Raw genomic sequence first — 13,509 nt, forward strand, 5'->3', positions numbered from 1 at the left:
TGACAAGCAGGGTAATTTCAGAAAGGCCTGGAGAGACTTACATGAACTGATGCTGAGTGAAATGAGCAGGACCAGGAGATCATTATATACTTCAATAACAATACTATATAATGATCAATTCTGATGGACGTGGCCATCTTCAGCAATGAGATGAACCAAATCAGTTCCAATAGAGCATTAATGAACTGAACCAGCTACACCCAGTGAAAGAACTCTGGGAGAAGACTATGAACCATTATATAGCACTCCCAATCCCTATATTTTTGTCTGCCTGCATTTTTGATTTCCTTCACAAGCTAATAGTACATTATTTCAAACACCGATTCTTTTTGTACAGAAAAATAATTGTTAGGACATGTATGCTTATATTGTATTTAATTTATACTTTAACATACTTAACATGTATTGGTCAACCTGCCATCATGGGGAAGGGATGGGAGGGAAAGAGGGGAAAAATTGGAACAAAAGGTTTGGCAATTGTCAATGTTGTAAAATTACCCATGCATATAACTTGTAAATAAAAAGCTATTAAAAAAAAAAGAAACACATGTATACAAGCAAGAGCAGTGAATAATGAGAGTAAATAATGGAATGTTATTGTTCCATAAGTAATGATGTACTGGAAAATTTCAAAAGAAAATGAGAAGACTTTTATGAATGGATACAGAGAAAAATGAACAGAGTAGGAACAATTTATATGAAGATGACATTGTGAGAAAAATAACTTTGAAAGACATTAGCACCATACTCAATATAATATTCAACCATGAGTCCAAAGCAACTAAGGTGAAATATACCACTCATCTTCTGAAGAAGAGGCAATGAAATTAAAATATAAAAAGACACATATATTTTTGGAAATGGCTTATGTGGCCATTTGCTTTACTGATGATGAGGATATGTATTAAGTGATTTGCTTTGTCTTATTGCTCAGTGGAATGGAAAACTGGAGGGGGGAAATTGGAATATTTTCTAAAAATACTTGTTACTTGATAGCTAGCACTAATATAGATTTAAGAACTAGAGTACTTTACAAACACTTCTTCATTTTATTCTCACAATAATCCAGAGAAGTAGGTGCTATTATTATCTCCATTTTACAGATGAGGAAAGTAAGGTAGGCAAAAGTTGAGTGACTTACCTATGATCATACAGTTAAAAAGTTAATAGCAAATGTCTTCAATTTGTTCTATAAATATGAAGCAAGGTTCTGAGTCAAGAGTTATACTCGTTTTCCTAACTCTGTCTGGTTCCTGCATCCTAATCACTTTAATATCTAGCTGCCTTACTTAAAAAAATAAATGAAAATTTTAAAAAGACGGATGACTACCACCATCATTAGAATCAAAGAAACATTGAAACATACACAATGATAGTTAACATTATTAGAAAACTTAGGAATCATCAAGTCAGATTCTCTCATTTTAAAGATGAAAAATTTGAGAACCAAAGAAGTGAAAAGGCTTGTCACTGTCATTCAGTGCTTCCATTTACTGCCCTCTCTAATCCATCCAATGCCCATAAATCCATCCAGAATGTATCTAACAGATGCCTTCATCTCTAATAATTTCTTGAAATAGAAGATCAGCAAAGTAATGTCTTATCTCTTCAAAGTCATTAATCACAGAATCACAGGCTTGGACTCTTAAAGGCACCTTAGGAATCACTTGAATCAAAGGAGATCAGGTCCAGGAGAATTGAAAAGGAATGCCCCCAAACCACTAGCCAGTGAATGGAAGAACCGAAAGCAGAACTCAGGATTTTTCCTTCTCTCCAGTGTTTTCTGCACATACAACATGCTATCTTTTGTGTACATGCAAACCTTTGCATAAATTATCCTTCATGACTAGAACAGTCTCCATTTTTGTCTCCTATCCACCCACCCACTTTGTAAAAAAATCCCCTAACTTCTACTTGTCCTTTTCTACCAATTAGTAGTGCCCACTCTTCTAAAAGAAAATGTATTTTGTGTTGTATTCCTTACTCTGTATTAATAATATTTAATTTAATAATAATAATTAATAATATTAATAATCTGTATTAATAATATTTCTTCCTCTTCTCAATTCTCCCAAGGAATGTAAATTCCTTGAAAGAAGAGACTATTTAAATTGTGAGTTCATATCTGCAAGCACAGTACTTGGCATTTATTTTTCTCTTTGGACTGTATATGTGATTTTATTAGTGTAGAGAATTCCAGGTGAAAAAATTCTTTTCACCAATGCAAATTTGACACCTTTTCTGAAATTCTGAATCTCAGAGAATTACTTGGGGGCACTGAGAGGTAACATGCAAAAGAAAGGACTTGAACCCAAGTATTCTTTTCACCGAGAGCAGTTTCATTCCATTAATTCACCCTTCCTGCCTAGAATATAGCAGGTGCCTGAAAAATGATTGCTAAATGAATATATCCTCAGTCCTTTGCAGTATAAGACAATGATCATTTCATATTCCCTATTTTGTAAATAGTATTTGATATAGCTATATTTGATTTAAAAATTAATTAGGCAGAATCACAGAATTGTAGAATCTAAGTTGAAAGATATTTCAGCGTTAATTTCTTCTACAATAGGGGTTTTCTTAACCTTGAGTGTGTATCATAGGATGTTCTAGCAGTCTGATAAAGCCTCAGATTTATGTTTTAAATAAAGTAAAATGCAAAATTTCATTTAGAAATTATGAAATTAAAGCTGTATTCCCCCCTTTTAAATTATAGACCATCTGAAATCTGGATCCCAGAAGGAGAAGCACAATTCTAAAAGTATGGTTTACATGTTCTTTCTTGGAATCCCTAACTCTTTTAATATCCATGGCAAAGGATTGTCCTGAATTTTTTCATTGTTCCTGTTGTATGACTTCTCTCCATTCATTCCACTCCCTAAATATGGATAATTACAAAACTGAGTCCTTAAAAATATTTTCCTCGTCTTCTATATTAAAAAAAAAAAACTTAATCTCTCTTATGATTTCCTCATCCCTTTACTACTCTAATAAATGCTTGTTTTGCTGACTCCAATGTACATCCAAACTCTAGTCCCACACTTCTAGGTATTTATGGGCCATCATCACTTTGAAGGTAACATATCTCAAAGTCAAAGTACTTATCCTCAATAAATTTGCAAACATCTTCTTTTCTAATAGTTGTGCAATGATTTTGTCTGTTCCTCAAGGTCAAAACAATTTTTTTTTTTTACTCTGGCTCATCTTTGGCTCTATTTTTCCCCCTAAAGCCAAACAGTTCATAAGTCCTGTTATTTTTTCTGTTGTCATATCTGTTAGATGATTGTGCCCCGCCTTTTTCTCCATTAAGGCAACCTGATAGTACTAATAATATTGCATTTGGTTTATTGAAATAGCTGCTTATCTAGTCATTTTCCCTTCAGTTTTTCTTTGCTGTAATCTATCCTAAACAAAGATTAAATTTCCTTCAATATTGCTGTCATTATGTCATTCCTTTGTTTAAAAAACCTACAATGACTTCCTATTTCATACTGGATCAAGTCCAAATATCCTAGCCTGATATTCAGTATTTTTCATCACATGGAATGATTTTGGCTGTCCTATATTCTATTACTCCTAAAACAAACAAACAAAAAAAGTCTTCCTTTTATGATCATTATGATAGATTATACATACACACACACACACACACACACACACACACACAAAACACTTTATAGTTACAAAAACATATGACGTATTGTCCAATGTGATTCTTTCAACCCTGGGAGCTAGGAAATATAAGTATATTTATATCAGTTTTTTTTTAACAGATGAATACATTAAACTTCAAAGAAATAAGTAACTTTATCAGGGCCACATGGTACATGTACAGGTAAGAAGCATAATAATATTTTTCATCTATATCATACTACTTTTCTTATTTAAAGAATATTTATGAACATGGTATGGAAAATGTAGGTTCCTTTTTGAGTCTTCTTCACTGAATAAATAATTTAAAGTGGTAACTGAGAGAGCATTACTTTATAAACATACACATATAAAACATAAATATACATTTATGCTATATGTATGTGTATATATTTATATATGTATATGTATATATACATATGTATATATGTACTAGTGTATATATGTATCTATCTATATAGAAATAGATATTTTGAATACTTACTAAGGAAGATTCCCTATTAAATAGGACAGGTTTTTTTAGGCTACTTCTGATAAAATACTACATTAAAAGAATTTGATCTGTTAAAAATGAACACATAACTGGTTTGTGCATAAACTAAAATGAGGAGTGTACACATATTACATTAGGTGACTGAAGGGACTATATCTATATGGATTTATGTAAATGTATTCCCAAACTGAGTCTTTCAGCAGATCTGAAGCTTTTATTTAATGTGTTGTAAAATAATTAGTGAAATTTATTGCAAAAAATAAGATCATTCAAGCAGATATGAGGCATTTATTTAATTTTTCATTGTATAAGAGATGAGCAATATAGCTAGTGAAAATTCTATTATCTGATTTTCAACTCTAGAAAAGACCTTTAGCAAAAGCTCTTTTCCTTCATATTTTCTTATAGTTTCCAAAAGTCTTAGTGACAAAAAAAGATCAAAATTAGAAAAGGGTTCAAAATCAGAAAAGAAGAGGTTTTTTTGTTTTTCTTTTTGTTTTTTTGCAGAAAGGTGTAAAAACTCCCAAACTCTGTCATGTCAGCATTCAACAGAAAACATATCTTACTCTTTTCTCTTGAATGGAATCCAGAAGCGCTTTTCCAAAGAAATCAGTTTTGAGTAATTCAGCATTTCACAACTACTGTCCATTTATCATTACTGAAAACCCACTGCTAACTAGTATTAGTTAATTAAGTTTGGAATTAGGAACTTACAAAGTTTCCAAGAAAACAATGCAACTGAACATCTGAAAGTAATTTTTTTCCTGATTCTTTGTTGTTTGGCTACTCACGGCAAATCTTCCAAACTGGAGGCTTCATGTCTTGGATCCAACAGATCATAACCACATTCATTGTAGATTTCCAAGTAGGAAACGTGGGTTGTATACATTTTTCTGCTGTCCTTATTGGAAAAAGAAAAAAGTAAAGCAATATTAATAGCAATTCAACTTTCAGGAAAATTGACAAATTTATCAAAGAAACTTCCTCACTTTCCTTGTCCTCTGTCTCTGTCTTTCTGTTTTTCTCTATCTCTCTTTCTGTCTGTGTCTCTGTCTATCTCTGTGTTTCTATATCTCTCTATTTCTCTATCTTTATCTCTATCTCTCTTTTTGTCTCTGTCTGTCTGTCTTCCTCTCTCCCTTTCCCCCCACCCCCTTTCTTCCTCTCCTCCACTTCCCCCCTCCCTCTTTCTCTGTGTGTCTCTTTCTCAGCATGGTTTACATTTTAAATCCGTGACACTTTCAAGTTTCCAGTTACCATATGTATAAAGATTTTTTTTAATGGCCAACACCCATGATTACAAGCAACTTTAGTCTATTCTTTATTGGTTCCATATATACATAAAAAAGTCAATATACATTTAGAAAGAGCCAACTTAGTTGAAATTGCAGAACTATATAACATCATTTTTTTCACTTTCCAGACTAAAAAACTTAGTATAAAGAGATAAATTTACTTGTTGTGAAAAATTTTAAAAAAACTCATAAATCATTATTCATATTCAAATATCCTAGTAACAGAAGGGCTTCCATCTTTTCTAAAGTGCATTCTTTATTTATAGATATCTAGGATTCTTTGATGCAATATGCCCTTCAATGACTTATTTCAAAAGCAGGCTTCAGTACATAATCAATACTTAACTCACTTAATTTATAATATGATTGAACATAATATAACCTACTGAGTTCAGGAGAACTCCCAGACCTTTTTGCTTGGTTTTAACTGGCAAATCAAGGACATCTAGTTACTAATAAAAAGAGGCAAAGTACCTTTGGTTAATGTTGATGCTAAAATATTGGCATTGGCTCTTTTGGTGTGTGTGTGGAGGAGGTGTCTATGTGATTGTGATAGCAAAGAATTGTAAATTGAGAACATATCCACCAAATAGGAAATGGCTGAACAAGATATGGTATATGATTGTGATGGAATGCTGTTGTGTTATAAGAAAGCATAAGGGAGATAGTTTTAGGAAATAAAATACACTGGAAAGACTTACATGAACTGATGCAAAGTGAGTAGAACAAGAAGAACACTATCCACAGTAATGACAACACTGTAATGATGACCAAGGATAAAAGACTACTCTAGCTACTCTGATCATTTAGTGATATGTGACAATTCCAAAGGCCCCATGATATGTCTCTTTTGCAACATGCTAATATGGAAATATGTTTTTCATGACTTAATTTGTATAAAAAATGTCATATTGCTTTGTCTCTTCAATCGATGAAATAAGGATTGAAGAGAGAGAGATTTGAAACAATTTTTTTAATGACAGAATGAACTTTATTTTTTATTGAACTTTTTTATTTTCAAAACATATGCAAGGATAATTTGATACTGACCCTTAAAAAAACCGTGTTTTCCAATTTTCCTCCCTTTCCCCTCACCTCTTCCCCTAGAGCATGTAATAAGTCAAATTTGGTAAAAGTATGAAACTCAATTTTTTAAAAATGGATATGAAAGAGAAAGCTAGATGGCATAGTGGACAAAGTATTACCTCTGGAGTCAGGAGAACCTGAATTCAAATCTGACTTCAGACATTTAACACTTAAAAGCTGTGTGACTCTGGGCAAGTCACTCATCCCCAATTGCCTTGCCAAAAAAATAAATAAATGATAAAATGGTTATAAAAAATTTTAAAAACTAAGAGGCAGAAGTGACAAAACTAAGTTACTAGTTGGAGATCTTGATGCCTGTTACAAAAATAAGTGATTATTTCTCTTTTCTGTAATACCTGGTCAATAGAACAATGTAAGACTTAAATAAATAGATATAATGAATAATATGTAAATATATAATAAAATATATTTTATTTGCCACATAAAATATTATGTTAAATGTAGTAAGTAAAGAATAAATAAAAATTTAAAACACTGACATTGATGCAACAACAACCTCAATATGATCTGTCCTATTGTCAGGTTTTACAAAATATAGAAATAACCACTTATTTTTGTGAAAGAGACATAGAAAACTTTATTTACTTCTATCACTGCAGGATTCTCAACTAGTAACTTACTTTTACAGTTATTTAACACAAAGAAAATATTTATTCCCTTTCTCAATTTTTTTTTTATTTTTAACAAAACAGATTATTTCATTTGTCATATGGACAAGTGTGGAAATATCTAACAACTTAGTAAGTGAACTTCTTGAAATATATTATGACATGCCATCCTCTAATATTAACAGATTAAACTTTTCTCAATAATTAAAGGAAGTAAGGAAAGGAAAGTTTAATTTAAATGAACAAACATTTTTTGAGTGACAGCTACATGCAAAACACTATGTTAATTTCTAGGGAAGCGCTTTCAAGGAACTTACATGTTACAAGGGACAGAACACATCTACAATTAAGTAAATACATGATGATTAAGTAAATACGTGATGATCAACTGTGTTGGACTTGACTCTTTTCAATAATGAGGTGATTCAAGGCAATTCCAATAGACTTGTGGTAGAAAAATGTCATCCACATTCACAGAAAGAACTATGAAGATTTAATGTGAATCAAAGCATAATATTTTCACCTTTTATTGTTATTCGTTTGCTTGTTTTTTTTAATCCTTTTCTCATGTTTTTTCCCCTTTAATCTGATTTTTCTTGTGCAACATGATGAATATAGAAATATTTAGAAGAATTTCACATGTTTAACCTATATTAGAGTGCTTGCTGTCTTGGAGGAAGAAGAGGGAGAAAAAATTGAAACACAAGGTTTTGCAAAGGTGAATGCTGAAAACTATCTTTGCATGTATTTGGAAACAACAAAATTATTAAGAGCATAAAAAATTAAAAACAAACAAGCAAACAGAAATTTAGGGAACTGAATGATCAATCAACAGCAATCAACAATATGATATATTGAGTCAAAAAGATTAGACTGATGTTGGATGGCATTAAAAGTTGTAGCCACTAGCAACAAAAAGATATGACTACTATTATGCCTTGGTTAATCAATAATCAAAAAGTAATTTTTAAGCAACTACTCTGTGCAAACTATTAGGCACTAAGACTTAAAAATTAGCCTGAATATGTCTCTGCTTTAAAGGAGCTTATATTTTACTAATAAAGACATATACCCAAATGAATGTATACAAAATAAATAAAATAGGATGGAATGGTGGAAGGACAGAAAAATCAACAAGATCTTCATGGTCAGACTAGAGCTGGATTATTGTATTCACTTCTGAATGTTGCAGTTTAGGAAGGACAGTCATAATTAGGAAAATTCAGGATTACAGCCAAGATAGTAAAGAGGTTTAAGTTTATGTCAAATGAAGAAAAATTCAAAGAAATGAGCATTACTAGCCTGAAAAAAGAAAAGACACAAGGAAAGGAGAACTATCTTCGAGTATTTGAAGGGCTGTTGAGGAAGTATTTGACTTGTTCGGACTCATTCTGTTTGGTCTTGGAGTGGAATAGGAGTGGATGAATCACAAAAAGACAAATTTAAGTTTTATGTCAAGAAAAATTTGATAATCCAAGAACTATTTCAAAGCTCAATGGGCTGCCTTTGGAGACAGCAGTTATCTTTCTTTGAAGATGTAAAAGTAGAGGCTGGGTACCTCACTGTCAAATATATTGGAGATGGGATTCTTTTGAGGGTATGAGTTGGACTTGGGGTTGCTAAGATCTTTTCTATTTTTTTAAATTTCGTTTTTATTTACAATTGTTATGATTCTATTATACAATAATGAGGCTCCGTGGTAACTTTTGTTTAAAGGAAGTGTTCATGTAGTGGTATTTAATGCAAGCCAGAAATGAGTAACAACATCTCCACCAAGAACATTTTCACAGAAAAGAAACTCCTATCTTTGGTAAATCCCTGATCAAATACTGGTTATCCGACCTACCAAACGGAACCTTAAGATCTTCTAAGGTGATAAAAATAAGATTTTTAGTTTGACCCATTTCAACATATAATTAGGTAGCAACAATAATCTGACAATGATGATAATAATCCAAATCTATACTTCTTTTAGGGTTTACAAGGTATTTTCCTCCCAACAACTCCAAATTAAGTAATACAAATATTACTGTCTTTATGTTACAAATAAACAAACTGACACTCAGAGAGGTTAAGTGATTTTCTTTGAATCATATAACTTGTACTAAGGATAGCTTTAGTTAGGAAAAATTCCATAGCTTGACTAAATAGTAAATATTGGGAGATTGTAAAAGTTAAGTAGACTCTCTTTAGATTTTAGTCTTATCTAAAAAGGGAAAAGAGAAGAATTCATATTTGTACGTGCATTTATATATTCATCTATATCTATATCTTCCTCTCTCTTAAAATTCTTCTTCCAACTACATATTTTCATGAAGAGTTCAAAGGATAGAATCCAAGGATGAGACCTCTTCATAAACCTCATGATGAGTAATTTAATAGTTCAATGTCAAAAGAGAAAAAGGGAAGAGGAAAAAAAAAGTTAAAAAAAAAGAATACTATAATTATACCTTAGTCTCAGGTAAACAAATAAAACTCTTCTCTTTTTTTTTTAGAAAAAAAGAATAACTATAAAGTTTCTGGAAAATGATGGCTCTACCAGCTTTTTTCATTTTCTGGATTTTTTATGGAATGCACACAGAAGAAACATTAGTATTTCCTATGTGGTAAGCTACCTTTTCTTATTACTTTTCTCTCAATATTCAGAATTGCCAGACTGTAATATAACCCACATGTTTCCTGTAGGCTGAATTTTCTCTTTCTTCCAAATAAGTTTGAACTTCAGAATACAAAAAGTAATGAGCAATAATTTCCAAAACAAATTAAATCAATTTTTTTCTTTCATAGTCATTGAAAATCTGTTTACTACTCACTCACACTAACAGGGATAGATTTCTGGTTTTACATGTGCAACTTCAGTTATTTCCCAACCTGAATAACAATTTTGATGATGATGATGATGATGATGATGATGATGATAAGGCATTTTAAAGTTTGCAAAGACCTTCTCTTGCAACAACTTTTTGGTATCCAGGCACGTGATTTCATTGGTATGGTGAGCTCTCCTTGAAAAACTTCCCATTGCAAATAGAAACTAAAAGATTCCATATAATTTACAGTCATAAGAATTATCTGTGGCATTGAGATGGCAAGTTATTTCCCAAGGTTATGTGGCCAGTGTGTGGATTGGAAATTGAACCCTAAACACAACACCAGACTGCCTCTATTAGGGCAAGTATTATCTCCATTTTATAGATAAATAAGCATTCTCTGAGAGATTAAGTAATTTGGTTATAATCATACAGCTATAGGTATCTGAGTAGGAATATGAAGAGAAGCCAAATCTATGAAGACTTCAAAAAATGTTAAATAAATCAATATGAGGGACTAAATCTAATAAATGAAAATTAAGACGGGTTAATATTAAGTTCTATGCTTGGGTAAAAATATCAATTTCCTAAGTACAGAATAGGAAGGCATGCCTAGATAGCATTTTATTTTTTTAAAAAAGACCTGGGACATTTTAGTGGACATTTATATCATTATAACTCAACACTATCATATGAAAGCCACTCCTCCCACAAAAGCAAATACTATTTTAGGCTTAACCAAGAAAAGCAGAATAGCTAAGATATGGGACTACTTTACACTGCACTGTTCAGAACAAAAGAGAGAGAATAATGTTACCATAACTCTTTTAAATTCTTGGGTTCTATGATTTTTTAATTATATGAATCAAGGCAAAACTAATGACTATACTGATTGAAAGGTACTAAATGTTTCTCTGACCTTGGGTTGTGTTTTTTAAGCCATTTATGAATAGGCAAGCATATTGATGAAAGGGTAAATTTCTGCATCTAGGGCACAAGAAATACATTTTTAGAAATATATTTCCATTGTACAGGACCTTGAAATAAAACATAACTGATAATCAGAAATTCTAAAGTGAATATGGGAATGAGAAAAAGTATTTATAATATTATATAGCTAAAAATATCTGTGATACATAAGATATTTCCCCTCCAAATTCCTAAATCTTTTCATATTATTGTTCTGGAAAGTTTGCTTCTTTTAGTTAAAGTGATTTTTTCCCAGAAAGGGTTATTGGTTGTAATAGTTGAGATAGAAAGGTGTGATATGATCTAAAATATATTTGCTTTTTTGTGTCAAGAAAATGAAAATCTTAGATACAATATAGAATAACTTTTTGGACCTACATGTGCAAAAATGTTTGTAGCAATCCTTTTTGTAGTGACAAAGAGATAGAAACTGAGTGGATGCTCAATAATTGGAGAATAGCTAAATAAGTTACAGTCTATGAATGTTATGGAATAATATTATTCTATAATAAATGATCAGCAGGAGAGTGGAGCCAAGATGGTGGAGAAGGCACAGATGACTTTCTAAGCTCCTCTCATACCCTCATTACCAATTTGTAAAATCAGCCTCAAAAATAGTGCTTGACTGGTAAAATTCACGAAGATTGGAAGTACAACAGCTTACCAGCCAAAGGTAATCTGGAAGATCACCAGAAAAGGTTTGTCCTGAGAGGTGGGAACAGACCAGTGCAGGCAGGGATAGAACCTGGAGTGGGGGCGGCCTCTGTGGTTGGAAGGTTTATAAAGAGCTCTCTGCCAAAGCCTGACTGTTTTGCTTTGGTTGCAGAATAGTGGACCAGCAAAGAAATTGGAGCCTAGGGTAAAGGGTATTCTGAAGGATGCCAGAGCCTGACAGGATCTGGCTGTGCCCACCCAGGACCAGAAGTGACTCAGCACAGACCATGATACAGCGCTGCAGCCACATCCTGCCGTACAGGGCTTTTGCAGTGGGGCAGTCAGAAATCTGCATGACAGGGGACATAGCCCACGGCAGCCTCTAATCTGCATAGGGGGAGCTCAGTCTGGGGCAATGGAATTTCCCCAGCTGACTATGCTCCCCAGGCAGAGAAACTTCTGGTGCTATGAGGGGTAGGGCAACTGCTAATACTTAAAGTGGGTTTTTGTAGAGGGCAGTGATACTTTCACTGCTCAGCCTCTAGCCCCAAGTCAGTGACTAATCCTCACAGTGGGGCTCCTCCCAGGGCACTCCCACAGCTCAGCCACTCTTTGAAGCTCTTTGACAGGACAGCCACTGTCCATATACCTATCCCTGCACTGCAGAGGAAACTAACCTCTGGACACATTGTTGGTGAAATTGTGAATACATTCAGCCATTCTAGAGAGCAATTTGGAACTAAGTTCAAAAAGTTATCAAACTGTGCATACCCTTTGATCCAGCATTGCTTCTACTGGGCTTATATCCCAAAGAGATACTAAGAAAGGAAAGGGAGCTGTATGTGCCAAAATGTTTGTGGCAGAAACTGAAAACTGAGTGGATGCCCATCAATTGGAGAATGGCTAAATAAACTGTGGTATGTGAATTTATGGATTATTATTGTTTGGTAAGAAATGACCAGCAGGATGATTTCAGAAAGGCCTGGAGAGACTTACATAAACTGATGCTGAGTGAAATGAGCAGGACCAGGAGATCATTATATACTTCAACAACAATACTATATAATGATCAATTCTGATGGACGTGGCCATCTTCAGCAATGAGATGAACCAAATCAGTTCCAATAGAGCATTAATGAACTGAACCAGCTACACCCAGCGAAAGAACTCTGGGAGATGACTATGAACCAGTACATAGAATTCCCAATCCTTATATTTTTGTCTACCTGCATTTTTGATTTCCTTCACAGGCCAATTGTACACTATTTCAAAGTCTGATTCTTTTTGTACAGCAAAATAACTGTTAGGACATGTATACATATATTGTATTTAATTTATACTTTAACATATTTTACATGTATTAGTCAGCCTGCCATCTGGGGGAGGGAGTGTGGGGAAGGAGGGGAAAAGTTAGAACAAAAGGTTTTGCAACTGTCAATGCTGAAAAATTACTCATGCATTTATCTTGTAAATAAAAAGCTATAAAAAAAAAAATGATCAGCAGGATGATTTCAGAAAAACCTGAAGAGACTTATATGAACTGATGCTAAGTTGAAGTGAGTGAAACATGGCAACAGCAAGATTATATGATGATCAATTCCAATGGATGTGGCTCTTTTCAACAGTGAGATGATTCAGGCCAGTTGTAATAAACTTGTGATGGAGAGAGCCAACTACACCCAGAGAGAGGACTGTGGAGAGTGAATGTGGATCACTTTTTGTTGTTGTTTGTTTGTCTTTTGTTTCTCTTTTTTTTCTTCTTTTTGATCTGATTTTTGTTTTGTTTTGTTTTGTTTATTTTAGTAAAACTTTGTAGTTTCAAAACATATGCATGGATAATTTTTCAATATTGACCCTTGCAAAACCTTGTGTTTCAAATTTTCTCTTCCTTCCTCCTCTAGATGTCAAGTAATCCAATATGT

The 13,509-nt window shown here is 33.0% G+C and overlaps 1 protein-coding gene across 7 annotated transcripts in view; it reads right to left on the minus strand.

The window, feature by feature from the left end:
- The window catches only part of KIF6 (kinesin family member 6), a 463,312-nt gene that overhangs the window by 349,372 nt on the left and 100,431 nt on the right, over positions 1 to 13,509 (minus strand). For all 7 annotated transcript variants that reach the window (XM_051996888.1, XM_051996884.1, XM_051996886.1 and 4 more), the window contains exon 5: positions 4,936 to 5,045. In XM_051996888.1, coding sequence (XP_051852848.1) covers positions 4,936 to 5,045 — 110 coding nt within the window. The remainder of the gene's footprint in view (positions 1 to 4,935; positions 5,046 to 13,509) is intronic.

The sequence above is a fragment of the Antechinus flavipes genome, chromosome 4, assembly GCF_016432865.1.
Source record: "Antechinus flavipes isolate AdamAnt ecotype Samford, QLD, Australia chromosome 4, AdamAnt_v2, whole genome shotgun sequence".
NCBI classification, from domain to species: Eukaryota; Metazoa; Chordata; class Mammalia; order Dasyuromorphia; family Dasyuridae; genus Antechinus; species Antechinus flavipes.